The sequence below is a fragment of the Pollachius pollachius genome, assembly GCF_949987615.1.
Source record: "Pollachius pollachius genome assembly, chromosome: 13".
Taxonomy (NCBI): Eukaryota; Metazoa; Chordata; class Actinopteri; order Gadiformes; family Gadidae; genus Pollachius; species Pollachius pollachius.
Genome location: NC_136946.1, coordinates 18,925,555 through 18,949,746, shown reverse-complemented (window position 1 = coordinate 18,949,746; position 24,192 = coordinate 18,925,555). Strand labels below are relative to the sequence as shown.

General features: G+C 46.8%; 1 protein-coding gene across 2 annotated transcripts; it reads left to right on the top strand.

The window, feature by feature from the left end:
- The first annotated feature begins 253 nt into the window (after positions 1-253).
- On the top strand, positions 254-22,368 carry slc66a2 (solute carrier family 66 member 2). Of its 2 annotated transcripts, XM_079749198.1 has the most exons (5): positions 254-1,063; positions 1,704-1,837; positions 3,953-4,003; positions 10,219-10,435; positions 21,224-22,368. In XM_079749198.1, the coding sequence occupies exons 1-5, from the start codon at positions 861-863 to the stop codon at positions 21,432-21,434; spliced, it is 816 nt and encodes a 271-aa protein (XP_079605324.1). In that variant the 5' UTR covers positions 254-860; the 3' UTR covers positions 21,435-22,368. The 2 variants fall into 2 exon arrangements, with proteins under 2 accessions (XP_079605324.1, XP_079605325.1); XM_079749199.1 differs by lacking the exon at positions 3,953-4,003.
- Positions 22,369-24,192: the final 1,824 nt, after the last annotated feature.

Here is a 24,192-nt window from a genome sequence, read left to right as displayed (position 1 = left end):
TCTTAAACGCAAAACTACATTAGTAACCAGTGTTGCCGGATTGGGCGGGAAATCTGGCCCAATCTGGCAACACTATTGGTAAAGGCCGCTATCGCTGATACATGTTTGCCTTTAGGACCCCGCGGCTACCGTCACATGGTTACGTCAGGGGCGTGGCCTGTGTCACGTGCCCGGAAAGAAGCCTCACTCCTGTGTTCGGTTTGGGTTGTTGTTTCCCTATTTACCAATTTCCTTTGAAAGGAGAGTCACTGAAGTCCCAATGATGCCCCTATATCCACAACATGCTATGTGAATTTTTGCAGTTCCATTTGAATGGTCTTAGATATATTGGGGGGCGAATGTATTTTGTTTCTAACATACAATCGGACTGGTTAGCTTAATCGGAACAGTTATATCAGAAATCCGGACGCTTTTAATTGTGCCTGCAACAATTTTTCAAATATTGCTGCAGACAGGATACACGTTGTGAATGCATTCCTCTAGTCATCCCTTAGGTTATTGTTGTGATCTGTTGTGGGGCTGGCCCGGGTCGTCATTTCCGATTCACAAGTGCTCCTGACTCGTGATGGCGTGGCATTCAGCTTGAGGAAAGAGGTTACACTTTAATGAATGTGTCTTTGATGCTTCCAGACAATGCTTTTAGTGGATATATATCAGCCTCATTCCTTGACAGTACTATTCCTCACTTTGGCCGCTATTGTAAATTGAGGGCATTCATTTAGATAGAAAAAGAAACAAATCAAGTGAAGAGCAGACTGCTGCAGGAACAAGTGGTCTACTGCACTGACCAAAGACTTGGCAACTTTGGTTCTCTGCGCATCGGTGACACAACCTGCTCACAACTGGATGCCTACTGAACTATGGAAGATGAAGTGTTTGAGCAGCTTCTGCAAGTCTTTAACCAACTTGTGCTATGGATCGCTGCCGGTGCGATGATCTTCGGCGGGGTGGTCCCTTACATCCCTCAGTACAGAGACATACGGCGGACGCAAAATGCAGAGGGCTTCTCCACGTATGTGTGTCTTGTCCTTCTTGTGGCAAATATTCTGCGCATACTATTCAGGTAAGCAAAACTAAGACAGAAACTCCAGATAACTGTCGTACAAATACATATCAGGAAAAGCATGTATTGACATTATATGATATGGCCTGCTAAATGTGAATGCTTGAGCTAATCTCATTGTCAGTAGTCAGTCACTGAACAAACTATAAGACTAACCCTAACTCTATAAACTAGGTTCCTGCAACTGGGGCTGTCCAGTAAATCATGCACCTTTTTAATACATTTTAATGCATTAGGCTGAATAAGTCCTACTTTTTTGGAACACAAAAGATGCCCTATTGTGGTGGGGCCATTGGCTTTATCAACATATGGGACATATGGCATAATCTCCTTAATCCAAGTGAGTAGAGTAGTAAGCCTATTCACCAGACCCAACCCAGATGCTATAAGTGTGACTATACAATGGTTCAAGACAATGTGTGGTAGAAGACAAACTAGAAGAACAGGAAATGTTAATGACAGGTACCTCCACGTTCAAACAGTGTGCATGGTTCAAATATTTACATCCCTTTTAGGACAGATGGATAATGACCCAGTGAAAAAAACACGTGAAACAGGGATATTCCATCTGTGTTACCTCTTCCCACGTGCCGCACTCGTTTCCCCCAATGTGCCTCTTTTGACGTCATTTGTCTGTTAGATTCGGGCGCTACTTCGAGACGCCGCTGCTGTGGCAGAGCGTCATCATGATCGTCACCATGCTCGCCATGCTCAACCTGTGCACCAGCGTGCGCATGGCCACCGAGCTCAGCACCAAGCGCCGCTCGTTCCTAGGTCAGTCACACGCAGCAACGCACGCACACACACACACACACACACACACACACACACACACAAGCGCACATCATGCAGCTTTAACACCAGTGTCATTGATTAATATTGATAGTTATTTATGAATCCCAGATATAAATGAACACAGAGTTCATTACTACCTAATATATGAAGGCCTTCTTGCTAGTGGCACAGGGTGAGAGAGGAAGAAGGATCCCTTTCCCACCCAATCTGGTGTTATATCATATTCATGTTAGTGTCATATTCACTTTGTACACACACACACACACACACACACACACACACACACACACACACACACACACACACACACCGTGGGGACTCGGTGAGCAGAGCAGCTCATGTCGTTGCTGTAACCAATGGAATGGCTGCACTCTACCCCCGGTCAGGAACGGGGTGGGTCAATGCGACTTTGTGCACAGGGTCTCCTGATGGTCGCTACCGTCCACTACATAAGTGTACTTGATTCTACGTAGTTTGATAGATCGTTCTTGATCAGGGTGGGACTCACCTTGATCATTTTGGTTGGGGGGGGTTGGGGGGGGGGGGGAGGAATGTCGCATGACTTGAAAGGCGACGCAGATATCCTTTGGTATGAGTTTTACTTTATTTTCTCCACGGTACATTTTGTTGTTAATGTAAATTGTACCTCTTCTTGCGAACAGACTTTCTTGCCTCTCTGCTTCCATTTGGTATGAAGAGTGAAAGAATGGGCTCATAATCGGCTGTTTACCCAAGAGTTAATGAATGATAATTAGGTAAGGACTTTATTTGTCAATGGGGCGTGCTGCTATCACATTGCACTTGCAGCTCTTGTTGGCTCTTGTTTGCTATGCACAGTAGCTGCAGCGTTCAGCGGTAGATCATTATCATTGACTCCTTGGGCGGGTAAGATCGGTTATCAAGGCTTTACTGAGATGTAGTTGCATGTGTACTTAAACAGGAAACTATGGTTTCAGTGACTTCCTTTTTGTTTCATGAGACACTACTCAGCAGTCAGTTTTTTTTATAGCAATGAATGTAACTAACTAAGTCTTATTATATTCAGGGAAGGTTTTTACAGAGAATAACTTTTCAATTGAATCAAACCAATGCTCAAGTGTTTAATTTCTAAATGTTCACATGACACATTAACTGTGAATTAATTCTTTATATTATGTGTTTTATTTGTATATTTTGTTCATAGTCATGCCTTAAAAGACCCATGGGTAAATTGTTTCGAATTGACAATTAACACATCAGGTTAGGACCATTTTTTATTACGCATATTTCATCCACTGGAGTCATACAAGACTATTACTCCAAAAACAGTCACCAAATTCTGATGACTTGCCAGTGTTATGATTGAAATCTAATAACCAGTAGAAGTGTTTAATATGATCCACACAGCTCCCCCTTCTAAGTATTCAATGTACAGCTATGTTTACATAAATAAATACACAAGAGTGTAGAGGGCATCTGGTTCATTATGTGATTCTGGGTTTTCCTATCAAAGGTGCTATAGGTATGATTTAAGAGCTATCATTTTTGTGTCCTTTATTGGAAGTCCCAGTGATAATAATGGTTTCCAGTGGACTGAGCCTGCCTCTGTTTGAGAGTATTTGAAATGTAGACCTCTCCTGTCTTATTTCTGACTAATCAGGGCATTTCTTCCCTGATTGGCTTGGAGAATTAATCACAGATGTGTGAATGCAACACATCTCATTGGCCGAAAAACAGAGGGAAGGAGGGAGCAGTGGGGGGGGGAATCATGAATATGGTCATGAATATGCTCTATGACCATATTCATGATTTATATAAATTTTGAAGACAGTATTGTATGGGTTGTTGTGTTTCACATAAATGGATGAAGAACCACAGTTACCTTCTCGCTGATCATTTGACACGCTTGGTAAAGTGGTGGTTGGCTCCAAATGTTTTCATCTCAAACTCCCCGAGGTCATTAGGTGGGTGGGTTGGTTGTGTGAATGGATTCACACAACTCACACCCTGACCAAAGCAGGCCGACTGCTTTTTCTGTCTTTTTTATTATTATCTCAGTGTTATTATGAATGACATTATGAATATATGTATTTCTCTGTGTATGTGTGTCTGTAGCAACAGACAGTAAGGACGAGGAGATCAAAGTCCCTAAGAGGCTCTTTCTGGGTAGGTACTCTCGAAATCCCCTCAAACCAACATTGGTTGTAGTTCATCTGCCTCTACAGCAGAGGGGGAACTTCCAGGTTCAGAGGGGGGGAAATCCTTCCTCTCTGTATTTTCAATATCAATCTCCTGGTGTTATCACTGGTTAATGAGCACAGTGAGTGAAATCAGCAGGCTCAGTGCATGGGTGAAGCAACACTACAAATTACGAACCTGGAAAAGTTCACCTCAGCTTGAGACCACCAATCCCCTCCCCCCTCTGTCCATCAGTCCTCCATCTCTTCATCGCTGTGTTTGTCTGATGTGCATGACCCCTGCCTGGCACCCCCTTACTAAAATTAATCTCACCACTGAATCTAACCCCACCACATGTTGCGCTCGTGTTGCTGTCTGTGGGACGACGATCTGCATAATCCTGCTTCTACACCGCATTGCATCCGAATCTCAATCCATAGCCGCATGTCTAACCACCTCCATCCCCAAGGATAAGCCACGTGCAACCAAAAAGGTGGGGTTGCATGTATTCAGCCCACAGAATTCTGTCTGCATGTTATTTGGACTTTTTTTCAATATAATTGCTGAACATGTAAGGCCTTCCTATGCTACTTCCTTAACTCTTGCAGTACGAAATGTCAATCTCTAGTACTATTTTCATCTAATTGTTTCCCCTCTGAACGGTGCATGGTGATGCTTGATTTGCTTGTTTATCCGCTTCAAAGACAAGGCTGGTGAAATTGTAGGTTATTCTTGAATGCCAGCATCCCCTTATAAACCTACCAAACCAAATTATTGTCTGTATACTAAGTGGTAGATGGACAGCTCGGGAAAACTAGTCTCGAACGGGAAGCATCCATGCCCTTGATGTAGCACAGCCCAGTGCAACGTTGTTAAAAGAAGATTGGTAATATTCTTTATAAGGCCCCCAGGTGGCGTCAGATCCCAACAATTGTCAAGCATTGCAAGCTACAGTAATCTCTTATTTAATGATGCTTCTAAATCTGTCTCATATTTGGTGTGTCACTGTGTAATAATTGATCCCAAAAGCCAATTTCAATAAGTATATTAGATAGATATTAATAACTAAGGAAATCATATCCTTTCACATTTTTGGCTTTGAACTATGTTCTGCTGAATCCCTACTCCCTGCATGACATCCAACAGTGGATATGGGAAGATCTCGTGTCATAAGTTTGACCAACTCTTCCTCTCTGACCTCTCTGAATAAGCTGGTTGAGTTAGCAGCGTGTAGGAAGGGCCAGAATGTGTCCTTTTGATTACGGCTTTGCTAGTAGTATCTGTGCCTGAATATTGATCGCCCTGTCCTGCCTGGATTCAGGCGATTTCTATTCACTTTTCAGAAGCCTGTTAACGACACTATAACACGTTCTCAATCCAGTCAAATGTAAAAACGGAGCACTTCGGCTCCATTCCCTTGTAGCACCTGCTGCAATTAGTCGCCACAGACTCCACCAGCTCTGTCGGCAGATCTAGAGTGTGAAGCATTCTCTTTTCTTGAAGTGTTGGGGCTTCTTCGTGTGTGTGTGTGTGTGTTCTCGGTTGCGTCGCCGTGGCGCACTACCTCTGCTGTGTCATTATTGCCCCAGGGGCTCGAGTCAGGGTTGATTACAGGCTGCCCGCTTTATACCAAGGAAAAAATACCCGTAACTGGGGTCTACATCCAGCGGCTTTCTTTCTCTCTTATGTATCCAGATAGTACCCCAGGCTTTGCCATGTCATGGTCAACTGAGGGTCTTACAGGAGTGTATTGTTTTCCAGTGACGTGCTCACTATCACTAGAGTCTACGGATGAATGGATTCAAATAATGTCCTTATTTTTTAAAGAAAAGCACCGTTTTTTTCGATGAAGATAACATTCAATTATCAAAATTACTGTCTAGACATTGTTAATGTGGTAAATTAGTATTCTAGCTTGAAACTGAAGATTTTTAGGGGCATTTCCAGCAACCTTCACCGCTGAAAACTTTTGAATTAAAGTGTGAGTTTTAATGGAAATGATCAATTGTCTGGGTGACCGCAAACTTTTGAACGGTAGTGTATATTTTGGCCTTTTTATCCTCAAAGGACCAAAAGAATCCAGGGCCTCTGGGCATGCAGTCAAGTCTTCTGAATGAGATGTTGGACTCCCTGTGGTCACCCAAGATCCCATCACATGTCCCAAGAGCAGGGGGGGGGGCTAACCAAACTCCCGACCTGGCTCTGGGCACCCTAATTATCCCCCCAGTCTCTAATTGGACAGTTCCGCCATCCTGCCTCCCTCCCCTGTGGTAGCCAGTGTGTGGTGAGCATCCTGGTGCATGGTCCAGGTGGCTGCGACACATTAGCCGTGGATGAGGTGTCATCATTTACCTCCTGTACACTGCCTGATCCTGGGACAATATTTAGATGTGATGCATAGATATATATACATAGAAAAAAGGCTGCGAGCTGCTTTCATAGTCCTTCTTTGAAATGGTGCCCTTCCTTTGGAGTGATCACCCTTTCAAGCATGAAACTGGATGGGCGTATCAGTCTTTGGCCTGAAATGCCTTTCCAGCTTTATTGAGAAAGGTGTACATCAAAGGGTTCCCGGTTCAACATGAATAGCTTACCTGTTTACAGAACCCCACAGTAACACACACTCTCCATGGCTGCTACCTCTGCCGTTGTTATAGTAATTTGGCCTTCGTCTGACTGAATAATTTTGGCCGATGTCGTTTTAATAATTTTGTGTAAGTCTGCACAATACTGTTGTGTTGACTCTCCCTATTTAAAATAGATGCAACTTGTACAAACTAAAACAAACCCAGGTGAGACTTTTCAGTGGGAAGAGGTTCAGGTTGTGAAAGGCTCCCTGCAGCTCCACTACTAAACATGGAACTAGATAAAACCTTGTAAGGCCCCATCTATTATCGGGGTTTATCACCTGTTGTCATTTTGCACGCGTGATGGCTTCAATACCTTCCGGTCCCGTTTGTGTCTGCTTCGTGATCTTACACATTAAAGCAGCCCGCAGCAGCATCAACCTATTTCCTCTGACTTCCTCCCGCTCCATTCCTCATCCTGTAATCCTGTGGGGATGTGCACCTGTTGCAGTCCTCCCCAGTGTTCTGCTCGGTGGCTCCCCATAAATCCCCTCGCTCTCTCTCTCCTGCTCTCTCTTACTCTCTGTTTCACCTCTTGAGACACCATTACCCATGGGTGACCGCCGACTGGACCTTCAAGTGTGTACAGTCTCGATGCCGTTTCCCCGAGACAAACATGACAACATGAAACCTTTACACAACGGCTTTTACTTTGAAATCGAATTGCCTTCACTTCCTACTACAAGAGTTTTGTGATGGTGTTGTCAAGTTTGAAACGAAGTACACTTTTTGGGGCTGATAACACTTGACATGAAAACTTTTCTGAGGTAGTCCCGCATTTGAATGGTAAAATCTATTTTTTTCTACATGGTTACCCAGTTTGGCTTGGAAGTCGGTACAGAAATGAAATGCATTCTGAGCATTTCACGTCGTCTTTAAAGCCAGTCAGCCATGCCAGTCGTTGTGCTGCCGGCGTTGTTGCGACCTGTACGGGTCATTTCTGCTGAAGTCTCGAATGTCTGTGTGTCTGCGTGCTTCCTTCTTGATTAGAAACAACCCATCAGAAATAGCTCCAGAAAGGGCATCACACACTCCACCCCAAGCCGTGCACAGGAAGACCGAGCCTGTTTTTCGGCGGCTCATTTGTCCGCTCGCTGTAGAGATGGACCACCCATGAGAGGGAGAGTGGCTCTGCGGCCTGGAATAGGAGAGGCAGAGTGGGCAACTGGCTCTTTCTTTTCTTTTACTAGTCCCACGAATAATGAGCCTAATCGGGCCCGTTCCCTCGAACAACCACTCAGGCTGCTGTGTTTTCTGTGTCACAAAGGGAAACAGGGGAAGGGAGTAATGCCTCCTGAGGAAGGCAGAAAAAAGTACCTTCTTTTTATTTCTCTGCACTTTTCCTTTGTCTCTTCAGGTGGCCAGGAAATGAATCACTAGACTGTAGGCTGGTCTTGTAATGATCTTAGCCCAAGAGTGGACTGGCTTTGCCGTACAAGGCTGTTCAAGCTGTGCAGAGCAATGCAAAGGCAATCCATTGATACCAGGAAACAGTTAAGTTGTCAATTGGGCGAGAAAAATAAAGCACAGATGTCTATATATATGTTTTTTTAAAAAGTGCTTGATATGTGACCTCTCTATCTACCTCATTGGAGGTGTGTGTGTGTGTGTGTGTGTGTGTGTGTGTGTGTGTTGATTTGTGGGCACACTAGCTGGGCAATGCCGGACTGTACCACTAACCCCCCACCCCGTTCCATGGCTCTCCTCCTGGGTTAGCTCCTTATCAGCCGTGTCCAGATGCCATCCTCTGGGCCCAGTTCCACGCCGCCCTCTTCTACTGGGGGGGGGGGGAAATGGGCCAGAAGGGGGGCATGTGGAGGTGGCTGGAACCATCCCCACATCAGGCCTCTTCTCCACCCTCAATGGGTTCTGTAAATGTATTCAAAGCACGGTTTTGTTGGGGACTGGGAGTGGCTCGGATCCATCGTGTCTTCCAGTTTCCATGCCCTCGATGCACAATATCCAGCTCCGAGACGCCGTCTTTTTCTCTAAGTCCTTTTCGCGTGAGAGGTTCTCTATTATATCAATTTTCTCATTGTGCCGTGTGCGTCACGGGCCTCGTAGAAGAAAGGCTGGCTCTGGACGCTCATTGCTCCTTGAATTCGGTTCAATTCATTGACGTGCTTTAATTGGATGTGTTGACCTTGCCGATCTCAAAGGCAGTGTTTTTTGTGCGTCTGTGTATTGTGGGGCCTCACCCCACCTGGTGCTCCAGAGTAAACATGATCACAGCCCATCCAATTCATTTTAGAGACAATTCCCTTATTTTTTTAGATAAACAAATAGTTTTACTGACGCACAGCGAGGCAAATTCTATAGCAACGAAATATGCCAGCAAAATGTTCCTCTGCAGTTTGAAGGTCGTATTTCAATGAAGCCTTTGACGCTAAAGCTATTGCTAAAGCTAAACAAGTCTGGCGATTCTTCGCAATAATCTCTTGTCTCCCTATGATGGATCTCACCAGAGGTGCTACACCTTGAGATAGTTCCTGATAAGGTGCAGCTCATGTAGAGCTAGTACGACCAACAGACCCTATCCACGCGGAGACCAGGAATTTAATTTGAACCACATACTTTTCAAGCCATTATTAAATTTCTGTTGATTTATTGCTTGAAATGACCTTAAACCCATAGCAAGTGGTACAGTATGATACAGTATGATGTACTACAGAAGATATATATATATAGCAGATATTATCTGTTTTATTGTGCCAGTTTCCCTAAAATCCACAGTCCACGTAATGAAGTTATTATTCCAGCCCGTTTGAGGACTGCTGAAAATGGCTTTTCACCTTTTAGCGAACGATTGTTTGATTTAATGCAGCTTTTCTACATGCACAACACACTTATGTCCATACTCTGAAGTGTTGCCTTGTGGAGACGCATGCAAATGCATTTGATTGATTACATTTTTTTTTGGATGGTTTGATCGACAGCATCACCCATTCTACTGCAGTGGTATTCTGCAGCCTTCGGTTTGGGGACCTTTTGTACATTCTGTGGTCTTTTCAACAAAGCCAGTGTTTCTTCCCCAACTTTCTAATCGATGTGCTTGGGAGGCGCACATCTTCTCTTTTTTTCCCCTCCTTTGTCATGTTTTGCTGTTGTTAAAATGCAACATTTTGACTTTGGATGGTTGAATTGTTTGGTTACTCGGTTGATTTAGTGTGTCATGTGGTGCTTCAGCTGCTGATGGAAAGAGAAATCATATTCAGACGTTAAAATGTGAGCCTTTTTTTACCTTTCCAACAAAATGAATCTGAAAGGGGTTGGTAGGTGTTCATATCTCGATTGTTTCACAACCCTTTCTCCCTAAAAATACCCTTAAGAAATGATAAATAGCAGATCCTATTCTAGGCATTTAAAACTTGTGAATATGTGCATTTTAAATGAGTGAATATAGGACAGCCTTTCTTTCCAACCCAATATATGCAAAAACGTGCATATATTGCACGTTTTATACAACTCGAGACTCAATCCCGAGGATGATCTCCGATACACCCCGTCCATGTCAGAACACAGCGACCGTCTCTCTGACCCCGTCTCTCTCCCCCCCCCCCCCTCCCCCGGCGTCAGACTTTGAGTGGGGCTACTTCTGGTCGTGGAGCCGCTTCGTGGACTACCTGCAGTGTGTGGTGGGCTTCACGCTGCTGGCGGCCTACGTCACCTACCTGCTGCTGGACTCCCCCGTCTACGTGGAGAGCCTGGGCTTCCTGGCCGTCTTCACCGAGGCCATGCTGGGAATGCCCCAACTCTACTGCAACCACCAGAACAAGTCCACCGAGGGCATGAGGTGAGTGTGTGTGTACCCGGATCGCTGCCCCATTTTGTGTTGGTGTGGGGGGGGGGTGGGTGTGCGTGTGGTTGTGGGTGGGTGGGTGTGGAAAAAAATAATTAACATTTTTATTTTTTGTTTTTAGATGCCAAATGGTTTCCACAATCGGCTGGTCTTGATTTTGGCCTGTGTGTGTGTGTGTACACACACACATTGCGGTATTAGTAAATAGAGAGATTCCCAGCATATAAAGAGGACTAGTGTGTGTGTGAGTACGCTTACAAGACAGAACGTTGTGCAAAACATGTGCATGATGAAATAAGGAGTTGTCATAGCACATTAATCATAACCGTGGAAATGTAGAGCTAGAAAAAAAATCGACGTGCATTTATTCAACGTCACTTTTTGAGTGATACACCAGGATCAGTAGGTGAGCCCGGACCGATGATGTATTGAACACGTGCCTCATCTCCATAAATCAAACCCTGCTGTTAGTTACACTGTATTATCCGCTGGTCCCCAGCACAGCTCCTGAAAGTTAATTACTCCTGCGGTACTTCAAGCATGTAATATTAAGAGGCAATTAGGCCTAATATATTTTATAAAGAATTACCGAGGGGCTGGGGAAACGACCCTGTAGAACGACCCAGCTCGGCAGCAACGACAGAGTCCGACCCCGCTGCCAGCCTGTGTCCACCCGCGTCCTGCTGTCGGGGACAAGAGGCCGCCGCGCCCCGTCACACCAGGGCTGGGGACGTCGGCGATTGGGCGGGGCGTGGGTGGGCGGTTGGGTGGGGGTGGACGGTGGGGTCGGCGACTGCGGTCGTGATTAAAACAAAATAAAAAAGACAGCTTGCTGCATCATTAACACTGACATGGGGCTAATTAACCTCGCTGTCTAGCACGGCGGTTAGCACTCTGATGGTTAGCATTCTGGCGCTGCCTTGCCGCTAACGAGATGATCTTCTGGCACTTTGCGTTGGCCCGCTTGAAAGTATTGTTTTGGCCCGTTACTGTTTCTGATTGGTGACGCAGTGAAGTCGAAGAGCGCTCCAATTAAAAGTGTAAAAATAAATAAACAGGACCAACATGGAGCAAGCTAGCGCGCCGCTGTGCTCAAGTGCACTCGCTGGGCTGTGCTTGGGAGTCATGCAAGACAGTGGTGTGTGTTTGCGTGTGCTTGTGTGTTTGTGTCAGAGTGTGTCGTGACAGATATTTATTCTTTCAACACAGTGGGAGAGATGTTTCCCAGAGAAGGGCTCAGCAGTGTGTCCACCGCCCCCTCTCCCCTTCACCCACTGTTGACAGATACAGCACGCACACACACACACACACACACACACACACACACACACACACACACACACACACACACACACCTCTCCACCCTCCCTTACCCCGCCCTATAAAAGCCTTTGTTTTGGGTCTTTTGGGGACACAGGCTGCACCTCTATCTCCCACCGCTCAGCAATTCTCCCCTGGTCGCCCACCATGTCCGATTGCTGTATCTATTGGAACTTTTAATCCCTTTATTTCACTCTCACTCTTGCACTCTCTCTCTCTTCCTCTCTGCCTGCCTTTTTCTCAACCAGTAGCTGCCGTGGATGCTTGAGCTTTCCAAAACAAGACTCTGTGTGCGTGTGTGTGCGTGTGTGTGCGTGTGTGTGCGTGTGTGTGTGTGTGTGTGTGAGAGCGCGAGAGAACCAAATCTCTCTCCTTGTTTGTGGTTTCAATCCATTTCCGTCTGCAACCTGTGGCCGTCTATGTAATGGATCACTGTTGCTAGGTTACTTTACCTCAGCTCTTGGTGTGTGTTTGTATGTCCTTGTGTTTGCCGTTACTTACTACGTCCTCCTGTTTGCGTGTGTGTGTGTGTGTGTGTTTTTGTGTGCTTATGCTTGTGTGTGTGTATGTGTGTGTTTAATAAAACCTTAATGTGAGTATGCGCCGGGGGCATATGCGCGGTGAGCAGAGATGTAAGCAAACGAGACGGGTAACGAGGAATGTATCGTTGTGTTTAACTGATGCTGATGGAACACATTGCCTTTGAAGTTTGCGTGTGCCGTATTAGTGGCTCATGTCATATTGTTGGTGGCGTCAATTGCTGTTGACTTGTTTGGATGAGCCAGCCTTGAGGCTCATCCTTTGAGGGGACGGAAAGGGAGAGAGTTGGGAGTGTGTGTTTGTGTTGAGCAGCTCCGGTGGGGCTCGATCAGCAGTGTAGAGCCTTGGCACAGTCCCAGTTCACCCCTTGCCCCTACCAATTAGCCCGACCCCTTTGTTTTGCGCGTTCTCGTGAAGGGTCAGGGTGTCCCGAGTCTCGAGTCCCAGCACACTGAAAAACAAGTTTTAGAAGAAATCTCATAGAATGCCTTTGCAGCTCACGGCGAGATGCTGGCCAATGCTGCACTTTGGAAACAAAACAAAATGTTTTTTTGTGTTTCCAAAAAAATAGATAGTAATGTCCATCGCTTTATCTTCATTTAATGTCGTTTTATAGACTATTTCTTTCTATCAAGCGTAACAAAAAATGACTTGCATGCTGATCGCATATTGTGTTTCAACCCCCTGATGGCATATGACGCCCGAAGTCCAGCAGCTAAGCCCAGGCATCAGAAATCCCCACAGCTGACACAGACATTGTGCAATTCCAAATGTCCGGCAACAAACTTGTCGCTTGTCTCTGAAATGCCCAACGCTGACTACCGCTGGCTTAGCAGGGGCTAGGAGGCTTAGCAGGGGCTTGTTACTCTGTTCCAAGGGCCAAGTCTAAAAGCGAAGTGCACTCGGAAAGAGGGATAGGGGTGAAAAATAAGAAATGGGACTGGCCAATTGAGTGGAAGTTTTTCTTTTCTCTCTTCCATCCATCTATCAGTTGGTATACACCTTTTTGTTATTGTTTCTACCACTACACCTTCGGCGATGCATGTTCAGGGTTGACAGATATATTCCAGTGGTTAGGGTGTTCAACTCTCAACCCAGAGGTTGCTGAGTTTGATTCCTAATGGCTCCCTGTAGGCGTCGTTGTGCAAGATGTTTGATCCTGGAGCATCTTGTTGTTTTGGATCAAAGCATTTTCTTGTGAAAATCCATTAATATTGGATGTCTGGAACAGCCTTGTGTACGTTGTGATCCATACACGCCTTAATTTAGCTGTCATAGACAACATGCCCCTTTTTTAATTGTTGATATCGATTTCAAACAAGAAGCAAAATGTATACATTGAGACAAGGTTTTTAGATGGGCCATTCTTCATGCAAAGGTTCTTTCATGGACGGTTCTTTCGTGTGTGATGTGTATGTTGTGCGTTGGTGATGCATGTTTGTGTGCCTGTGAGGCGTTTGTGTTTGATGCGTTTGTCTGATGCGTGTGTGTGTCACTGGGATCATCACACAGATCGGAGGCTGTGTGTGTCATGTAACAGCCAGGCTTCACAGCATGCTTTATTTATACAGCGAGGAGATGGGTCCTGGGGGGAACCAGGTGGCTGACTGTCTGTAATGGGGTGAGGTTGTGCCTGTGAACCCTGCCCCCGTGGGCTCTGCTGTCAGATGGTATACACGAGTACAGAGTTGTAGGCCCACGCTCCAGCATAACCACTTGTACATGAAATAAACAACTTTGTGACCCTGCACACGCATCACACAAACACGCCTCACATAAACGCGCATCCAGCACACACGCCTCACACACATACACTCAAACATGCATCGCACACCCACGCACATCACCAACGCACAACACACGCACATAAACACGCTTATAAACAGACAACACATTGACATAAACACATGTAAACTGTTTGTGTGTTTGAGAGAGAGACACTGTCTCTCAGATTGTGCCCCTATAAGGCCTCTGGCCTTCACTTCCTCCCATAACGGTGGCGATGCTTTATTCAGCCTCGGTGCTGCTACGTAAGCACACACCAGCACGGAGGGGGGGCTTGCACTGGGGCCCTGCCTGCCTAGCCTGTCACTGGTGCCCCGGGGACCTCAACTTTACGCCAGCTTGATGCTGTCGTTGCTGACTTAGGCTGCAATCTCATTCCACAGAAATAAGATCTAGTTTTGAAGCTGCGTCCAGAAGAGCCTTTTTAGCACCTTTTCAGAAATAAGCTCTGTCCAAAGCACCTCATGTACACTGAGCATGCGCGGGCCGGAGTAAACTGGAAGGAGATTGTCTGCCCTGCCATTGGTGGCTTACTTGCAGAAAACACCGCGGAGGAAGAACAGAAATGTGGAAGAGTAGGACCATAGGTTTCTTAGCTTGGGCCGGACACGAGGTGGTCATCTTACTGAGAGGAACGCATGAGTACTGCGCGGGGAAGGGTGCAGAACGAATGGATCGGGAATCTTCGTCATTTCGTAATTTGATTGGGGCGTGACGAATCAGGGAAGGGCACGCCTCGACTGATTGGGTCTAATCAGGAAGGGAGCGTGGATGTCCGCATGATCGTTAGCTAGAAGCAGGGACAGCATCATAATCATAATCATCTTCAAACCGCTTACCGCGGGTCGGGTCGCGGGGGGCAGCAGCTCAAGCAAGGGGCCCCAGACTCAGGCCACGTTGGCCAGCTCTGACGGGGGGATCCCGAGGCGTTCCCAGGCCAGGGTTGAGATATAATCTCTCCACCTAGTCCTGGGTCTTCTCCAAGGCCTCCTCCCCACTGGTCGTGCCTGGAACACCTCCCTAGAGAGGCGCCCAGTGGGCTTCCTTACCGGATGCCCGAAGGGACTGTAGAATTTCAAAAGCCTTCAGTATCAGGGGTGGTCAGACGCCGTGGTCGTGTGGACGGTGTGCATAGACGTGGCAGAAGCAAACTATTTAAAAATTCAAGAGCTCTCTGTTCCAGCCATACACCCCTATGTTAAGCACACACTCAACAGATTAAAGAGTCAACAAGTTTTGTTTGTCACATGCATACAAGTATTCAGTGAAATAATATGCGCATGTAATGCGCCCTTACCTCAACTAGAGGTAAGGGCGCATTACAGTCTGCCTGGCAGAACAAATGACACAAATACATAGGGGTATTCGGAACAATATCCCTAACAGAGACACAATGTTAACAAGCATCCGTTCTTGAGGTGATTCATGAAGCATCTAATCCAGTAAGAATTGCAGTTTATTTTGTAAGTGGGCGGAATGGTAATGTCCCCAGAAGGATGTCATGAGTCTATGTACCAAGTTTGGCTATGATATGTTAAAGAGATGCTGAGAACAGGCTTACTTCCTGGTTGGCGGCTTTGCCGTCAAGTTTGATTGGCTGTCATGGCCAAAGGGTTTTGAATAAGAAAAAGCTGTTTGGCACATTTGTTCAGCTTGGTCTGAAGATCATATATGGCAAGTTTCATGATGATTGGACATAATCTGTGGCCTGTGGATATGTACTATTGATTTTGACAACTTTCAACATGGTGGCCAATTTCTGATGTTGCCATGGGAAATATTTCATTAGCTATATGGAGCAGTCTGACAGTATCACCAGACATTGAAAATAAGTAAATAAAAAATAAAATCGACGGTCACCAAATTCATTGAGTGTCTCCATGATGATGTCATGGGTCTATGTACTAAGTTTGGGCATGATATGTCAAAGGGCTGCTGAGATATTGGCGTATTTCCTGTTTGGCTGCTTCACGGTCGAATTTGATTGATTCTCGCAGATATTTCCGTGATAAATAATTTACTAGCTACATGGGGAGTTCTGACAGTATCACCAGACATTGAAAAAAGTTTGAAATATACTCATGTGAAGAGAGAGGAGTTAAAACACGTCTTCATTAATTATAGCGCCCCCTAGAGGTCAATGGTCACCAAATTCATTGAGTGTCCCCATAATGATGTCATGGTTGTATGTACCAAGTTTGGTTATGATATGTTAAAGGGCTGTTGAGATATTGGCTTACATCCTGTTTGGTGACTTTGCGGTCGAATTTGATTGGCTGTAGCGGCCAAACGGTTTTGAATTTGAAAAATCTTTCGATGTTTTCTATCAAGCATGGCCTGAAGATCATGTGTGCCAAGTTTCGAGTTGATTGGACCAAATTTGTGATAAGAGTAGCATTTTGAAGGTTTTTGACCTAAACCAAGATGGCGGAAAATCTATCATGGCGCAAAATGACGACATAGATGTTGAACTCGGCTTGGCCCAAGGAATCCAATGATATCTTGTTTGTGAATATTGGATGAATGGGTCGAAAGTTATAAACATGAATGCATGTCCAACTTTGACCTGTTGGTGGCGCTAGAGCTGATGAGCTAGTGACCTCAAATTTGCTAATGGGACTGTCCTGAACCAGTGTGCCAAATTTCACAACTTTTCACCAAGGCGTTCTATGGGCTGCCATAGACTCCCATTGAGGTAAAATAATAATAATAGGAATTCAAACAAAAACAATAGGTTGTCTCGCAGCTTCGCTGCTTGACACCCAATAATATGACAAATAGCAATAATATATATATATATATATATATATATATATATATATATATATATATATAGCAATGGCGTGCTATTGCCGCATGTAAACAGTGTAACAATGAATGAAGAGGTGACTGTATACAATGCCCAATGTCTGTCAGGTACGAGTAGTGTTCTTCTACTGTCTGTTTGTAAGTGTCAGAGTGTGTGGGGTACGGTAGAGAAGGACGTCGGCCATCGCATTCTCTTTACATGCGGACAGCGTAAGAAGAATGCACATATTGTACGGGAACACCGCCATGCCCCATGATGCATCAGTGGCGCCCGCGTGTCCCTCACCCCGTGCCGTGTTATTCAGGGCGCTGTTCAGACGAGCTACGTGGGCAGTGTTAAATGAGACACCTTTCTGGATAATGTGCTCGCCACAAAGCAAGTGCAATGATGTCTGCTTTGTGAACAAAAGGCTGCTTTCAGACAGCGATTCCTCAGACTGACTTATAGTGTCGCTAAGGAAACCATTTGTCCGTCCCTAATATTAGTTGATTTACCCTTTTGATCATGGTTTGGTCGTGGTGGTCCTCTGTCGATGTGACACTAGGCCTCCGTCGCCGCTTTTATCGTAAACATCTTGGGTCAGCAATGCAAATATTTCCGTTCCTTGATGCTTTTCATGTCAAGTTATAATGACTACTTTTGTGTTGCTCGTCAAATGAAAGCAAACAAGTGTTGTTCTTGTATCTTCTGTTGGGTATTTGCCAGGTATTTATTCTTGACATTTCATGACAGAAATGTGTGATCATGACGAATCTAGAATAATGAATCCTAAAAGCACTCTATCGATTCCTCCATAAAGATGCACAGCGCTGCCTGTCAATAACCCTGCTTGCCACCGCACGTATTCACGTCAATAACTTAAATATGTAATATTCACAGCTCATTTTTCACCAGAAATAATTATTTTTTTGCCACAGCCAGGAGATGATTAGCAAGCGCAGGCTGCAGAATCCCCTTGATTAGTTATTAATTAGGGAACAAATACCATGAATATTGAAAGGAAAGCATGGACGAGGACGGCTGAGATGGATGCCCTAAGATGGCTAATAATGTCAGTGCTCGCCTGTGTTCCCTGCCCGGTCTGAACCAGGTCCTTCTCCATCTCTCTCTCTCCCTATCCTGCTGCTCATCCACTGGGCCACGGGTCATTCTCCACACACCCCTGGTGAACTCTCTCTTTCTCTCTCGGTCCCCCCCCTTCATGTACTCATTGTGGAGTCTTGTGTCTGGAATGTTCCCAACCCACACACACTGGAGGAACACACCAACCCAAGCAAAACCAAAATAAAACACATTATGGAATTCTTTTTGTTTTTTGTTTACACACATACCGACGAAAACGAAAAATAAAGTTCAGCTCCTCACCAGTCCAGCCCTCCTATTAGGGACCACAAACAGCGAGAGAAAGAGAGACAATAATGGAGAGGGAGAGACTGATGGAGAGACTGAGACACTGATGGAGAGACTGAGACACTGAGGGAGAGACTGAGACACTGAGGGAGAGGAAGAGACTGAGACACTGAGGGAGAGGGAGACACTGTTGGAGAGACTGAGACACTGAGGGAGAGGAAGAGACTGAGACACTGAGGGAGAGACTGAGACACTGATGGAGAGGGAGAGACTGAGGAAGAGACTGAGACACTGAGGGAGAGGGAGAGACTGAGACACTGAGGGAGAGACTGAGACACTGAGGGAGAGACTGAGACACTGAGGGAGAGAGAGACACTGATGGAGAGACTGAGACACTGAGGGAGAGGAAGAGACACTGAGGGAGAGACTGAGACACTGAGGGAGAGACTGAGACACTGATGGAGAGACTGAGACACTGAGGGAGAGACTGAGACACTGAGGAAGAGACTGAGACACTGAGGGAGAGGGAGAGACTGAGACACTGAGGGAGAGGGAGAGAGACAGAGGGAGAGACTGAGACACTGAGGGAGAGACTGAGACACTGAGGGAGAGACTGAGACACTGAGAGAGAGACTTAAGACACTGAGGGAGAGACTAAGACACTGAGGGAGAGAGACAGAGGGAGAGACTGAGACACTGAGGGAGAGGGAGAGACTGAGACACTGATTGGAGGCAGCAATTTGGCTCGTTGCCTTTCATCTCCTGACGTACTGTCTCTCAAAGACAGACGGACAGATAGACAAAGAAATAGACTGATTTATCATTTTGTGTTCTCCCCGTTCTGCATTGTTATTCCTGCAGAGGTAACATCTCACCTCCTCCCCATTACCGGGAGGAAGAGGAGGGCACGTGAGCGGGAGGGGAGGGGGTGGCATGCAGCAGGGAGATGGGGGGGGGATGTGAGTCTAGTCGAGGAGGAGCTGGGTCAAGGTGAGTGGTTAGGATGGGGTTGACAGCTGGAAAGAACAGTCAGATTTGTGCAATGCAAAGTTGGTGAAATGTTGTGTTGTTATTGGCTTCAGTTCGTTGCCTTTTGAAGCTGAAGGTGAGACACACCTCAGACAAACATACCTCTCTGACGCGTGACGCACAAGGATGCAAAGGGCTCCTCCCGCCTCCATCTCACTTCAGAACCCAAAGCTCCACCGTGTATTAGTTTCTTTATTTCTTCACAAGGGCCGTTCCCATGATCAAGGTGATGGGCAGGATTATGATTCTTCGAATGGCCAGTGGTGTCTGCGCTGTGCAGGCTGGTAATGGGATTGACCCCCAGTGGCTAGTGCTCGTTCTCACATCGGTGGGAAATGCACGGTGGGAAATGCTGTGCACGGATGCGAAGGGCCGGCCCTGACAAATGCCACTGTGGAATAAATCAATAATTCATTCCCTTTTAAAACGTTTTTAAAAGGGAAAATGATGTGGCCGTGCTCTCTCTCTCTCGTTCTCACACACGCACATGCACACACGTCACTCAGTAGGGGTTCTTGCCTTCGACAAAACAATGAAAGGTCCTTGTATATAATAATAATAATAATACATTTCATTTATAGCTATAATATGAGGGCTGACGCAGCAAAGGCAGCACCCTGTGGGTGGCAGCACCCTGTGGGGGCAGTAGAGTGTGGGGGGCAGTACCCTGTGGGTGGCAGCACCCTGTGGGGGCAGTAGAGTGTGGGGGGCAGTACCCTGTGGGTGGCAGTACCCCGTGGGGGCAGTAGTGTGTGTGTGGGGGGCAGTAGTGTGTGTGGGGGGGGCAGTAGTGTGTGTGGGGGGGCAGAAGTGTGTGTGTGGGGGGCAGTAGTGTGTGTGGGGGGGGCAGTAGTGTGTGTGGGGGGGGCAGTAGTGTGTGTGTGGGGGGCAGTAGTGTGTGTGTGGGGGGCAGTAGCGTGTGTGGGGGGCAGTAGTGTGTGTGTGGGGGGCAGTACCCTGTGGGGGCAGTACCCTGTGGGGGCAGTACCCTGTGGGGGCAGTAGTGTGTGTGTGGGGGGCAGTAGTGTGTGTGTGGGGGGCAGTACCCTGTGGGGGCAGTAGTGTGTGTGTGGGGGGCAGTAGTGTGTGTGTCCAGGCTGGTAGTCTCAGCGTATGGTTTTCTGACGGATAATCAAAAATCCCCAAAACTGAACTCAGCCTCAGGGTTCAGTTTCCAATTCTGTGTGTGTCTTTTATTGTTTTTTGTTTGTCAAACAATAAACAGGATTAATTCGGTCGTGTGTGTGTGTGTGTGTGTGTGTGTGTGTGTGTGTGTGTGTGTGTGTTGGGGGTTGCCTGGGGGGGCCTGCTGATTCCTGCTGTTTCCTGTCTGCTCTCATTAGCTCCTTCCTTTGTGTCTGCTCATTAGTCTGCCGGCAGAAAGCGCTTTATAAAGACCACTCTCCGGACGCGAGCTGTGGTGTGTGCTCTGCACTCTGATCCATGGTTTGTTGTTGCTGTGTCGCTCCTCTCCCCCACTGCTGTGAGCACAGCCACAGAGGCCCTGGGAAGAGTTGATATGCATGGCCATTATTATTTGTATGTATTATCCTGAGCCCTGGAGTCCAACGGCAAGCAGTGTCTTGTGGACATTTAATAATACAATTGTCTGTGTGTGTGTGTGCCTGCCTGTGAATGTGTGTGCCTTCGTGTGTGTCTGTGCCTTCATATGTGTGTGTGTGTGTGTGTGTGTGAGTGTGTGTATCTGTGCCTGTGTGTTTATCTGTGCCTGTGTGTGTGTGTGTATCTGTGCCTGTGTGTGTGTGTGTGTGTGTGCGCGCCTACGTGCTTTGCTCCGTTGTGCCGTCTCGTCCGGACCGCACCCCCACGGCGGATACCTCAATATTCTCCCCCACATTGTCCCTTTAATCATCTCTTCCTCTCCTGATACGACCCGCCCGACTAAGAGACTGTGTCTGTCTGTCCGTCCCGTCCCCCCCCTCCCCCAGCATCAAGATGGTGGCGATGTGGACGAGTGGCGACACCTTCAAGACGGGCTACTTCCTGCTGACGCAGGCGCCGGTGCAGTTCTGGACGTGCGGGCTGCTGCAGGTGGGCGTGGACGTGGCCATCCTGGCCCAGGTGTACTACTACGGCCGCTACCCCCAGAAGCCCGCCTCCCACGCCGTCTCCAACACCAGCAGCGCCAAGGCCCTCTGAAGACCCCCCGGGGAGGGGGTGGAGGTGGGGGCGAGGGGAAGGTCTGTGGGGTGAGGGGGGAGAGGTACTTGGGTAAACATGGATTCGTCACCGCCGTTGTGGGTGGGTTGACGACGGTGAATCCCCCCTGCCCACCAATCCCCCTCGCCCAGCTCGTTGGCGACGTCGCTGGATGCTGGTGTGGACCGCCACTAGGTCACCTCGGAAACAACGGCTTGACAGCCCCTGACCGCAGACATATACACACGCGCGCGCACATATATGGACACACACATACGCACGGGAACACACACACCAACACACCATGTCTAACTCCATATAAACAAAACACTAGGATTTATGCCCACACTTATTAATGACACATGAATACACACACTCAAACACAAAGTCATTTTCTACCTTCATGTAAGAAACGATATCTATAAACATTTATTAGTAAGACGTGCACGTACACACACACACACACACACACACTCCTCTCTGGGTGACTCCGGCGTCACCCCAGCACAACCAGATTGAATCATCACTGATGGGACTTTTATTTTGTAATAAATATACGTTGTGTATGTAGTGTGTGCCACACACTATCCTTGTGTGTACACACTGACCTTTACAGCTGTACAACTGTCCTTCAAAATGTTTGTACGCACACACACACACACCCACACACACACGTACACACACACACACACACGTCCCGGGTCATGTGTTCCCGGCACGTCTGTGATGAAGAACGCATGTCAGTAGAAGCCTCTGGCTCCTCCTACTCAGAACACGATGATTGTGCTGCATGGAAACCCTTCTGCCTTAATCCTAGTTCTGGTCTGGCTGCTACTGAACGGCCCTGAAAGATGTAATCACTCCATCACGCTGAGCCTCGATGATAATGTAAAAAAAATAATGAATGATGAGTTGGGGAGGTGAAAGGGGGGGTATGCCCATTAGTTGGGAACACGCTGCGTTGTGGGTGGGGGGGAGGGGTGAACACAGGGCTGGTGGTGCTGGTGGTGGAGATGGGATCCAGCTTCACCAAAATCAAACCGAGTGGCCGGCAGCACCAGTGATTTGTGGGAGTGATGCGCTCTGGCTTTGTCTGCGCTGTTTTGCCAAATCCGTGGGGGTCCATCACAAGACCGGCAGCTCTGCTCGTCATCTTAACACAAGAAAGAGAAACGTCCAGTGGGGAAAAACAAGTCATATATGGCGTAGTGGACTCTATCAATAGGATACAGAGCGATACTATATAATATATTTGATACATGTAGAGGAGAGGATATTGTCCTCCTATGCCGCTCGGAGACTGGTCACCTGAGGCGGCCGCAGTGCCTGAATCTAGAAGAAGAAAAGGTCATAACACTTTCACTTTCTCATGCAGTCGCTCAAAGAACCAACAGCCAGTCTGTTGTCTTGTCAAATTTTTTTGGTTATTTTGTGTTTGAAAAATGCAGTGGCCAAATGTTGCAGAGCCAAACTTTTAGATGCATACCTGCCAGCCCCCTTCCCCATCACCTCCTTTATTGAGTAACATGCTTCCCTTCCCCTCTCCAACAGGTCAAATAGCCATGTGAGCAGCCGCCTCTGCTAAGGGGCTCTACTGTTGTTGCTTCTGAATATAGTATTGCAGTACCACCCCCTCCAACCCAAAATAATAAGACAATGGGGGGGGTATTTTTTGCAGTTATATTTCGATTCCTCCCCCCCTGTTCTCGGGTTGGTGGGGGAGGACAGATGGGGGATCATACTCATACATTCCTAGACTTTGTATTCGCAGTTCATTTATTTATCAATATTCTAGTTTTTTTTTTGTGATCCTTTACCTTGTTACATTTTTTCTTTTTGACCATTTTTAAGAAGCGGTCAGATCGAGCAGCATTTCCCTAACCTTATTCCTTTACGCTGTTCATGCCCTCTGTGAAGAAGAAGTTGAATCAGCCCGATGTGTTTACCTGTCGTCCGATTCCTCCTCAGCGCTGCAGGTTGAGAACGACCTCAGCGTTGCCTCTCGCCCCGTCAATGAAACGTGATGTTGCTGAACTTAGCTCTTTTTATTTTTTTTTCTACTGAAAGATATTTTCTTATCGCTAGGCATCGGGTGTTTCCTCAACTGCGTTGCTCATGTGCCGTGTCGGTCGGACCCAAACCTTTTGAATACCAAACGTGTCAACAATGTTATTGTTATTTTCAGTAGTATTTCTAGTTGTTTTTTCTATTGTCGTCGTCATCATTATTATTTGATGTAAGCTCTTACTGTGTTCCCTGTTTCACGGTTCTATTTAACTGCCTCTTCACTGGGGAAGGGAACCTGTGCCCTTCTGGGGCGCAGAGTAATGAGGCTGAGGCAGTGTTGACTCTGGAAGACCAATAAACAACCTGGGGGACACTAAACGGCTGCTGAACGTAAATCATTACTTGTTTTGTGTGCATGATGACGGAGAGCCCTCTTTGTCTGTCCACTGTATTTGTACAATATCGTCGTGTGTGTGTGTGTGTGTGTGTGTGTGTGTGTGTCTGGGTGACCTCAACTTGTCAAGATGCACCAGCCCTGGAACAAGCCTTCTTTGGGCTTGGAGTCCATGCTGTGCAGTTAGTAGTTGTGTGGGCCATGCTTTCTGAACAACATACAGCCCTGCGCTTCGCATGGCACGGAGAGGAAATGTTACACGCCACTATCAGGGAAGGGATTTACCGGCAAAACACAGTCACATGTAATGACATAATAGACATTTAGCATTTCTTCCCCGCCAGAGTAATTAATTCT

Excerpts from the sequence above, each read along its gene's own strand:
- slc66a2 (XM_079749198.1), top strand. The coding sequence starts at position 861 with ATGGAAGATGAAGTGTTTGAGCAGCTTCTGCAAGTCTTTAACCAACTT. Across the intron at positions 1,838-3,952 it reads CAAGCGCCGCTCGTTCCTAG|CAACAGACAGTAAGGACGAG; the intron begins GTCAGTCACACG and ends GTGTGTCTGTAG. Across the intron at positions 10,436-21,223 it reads AAGTCCACCGAGGGCATGAG|CATCAAGATGGTGGCGATGT; the intron begins GTGAGTGTGTGT and ends CCCCTCCCCCAG.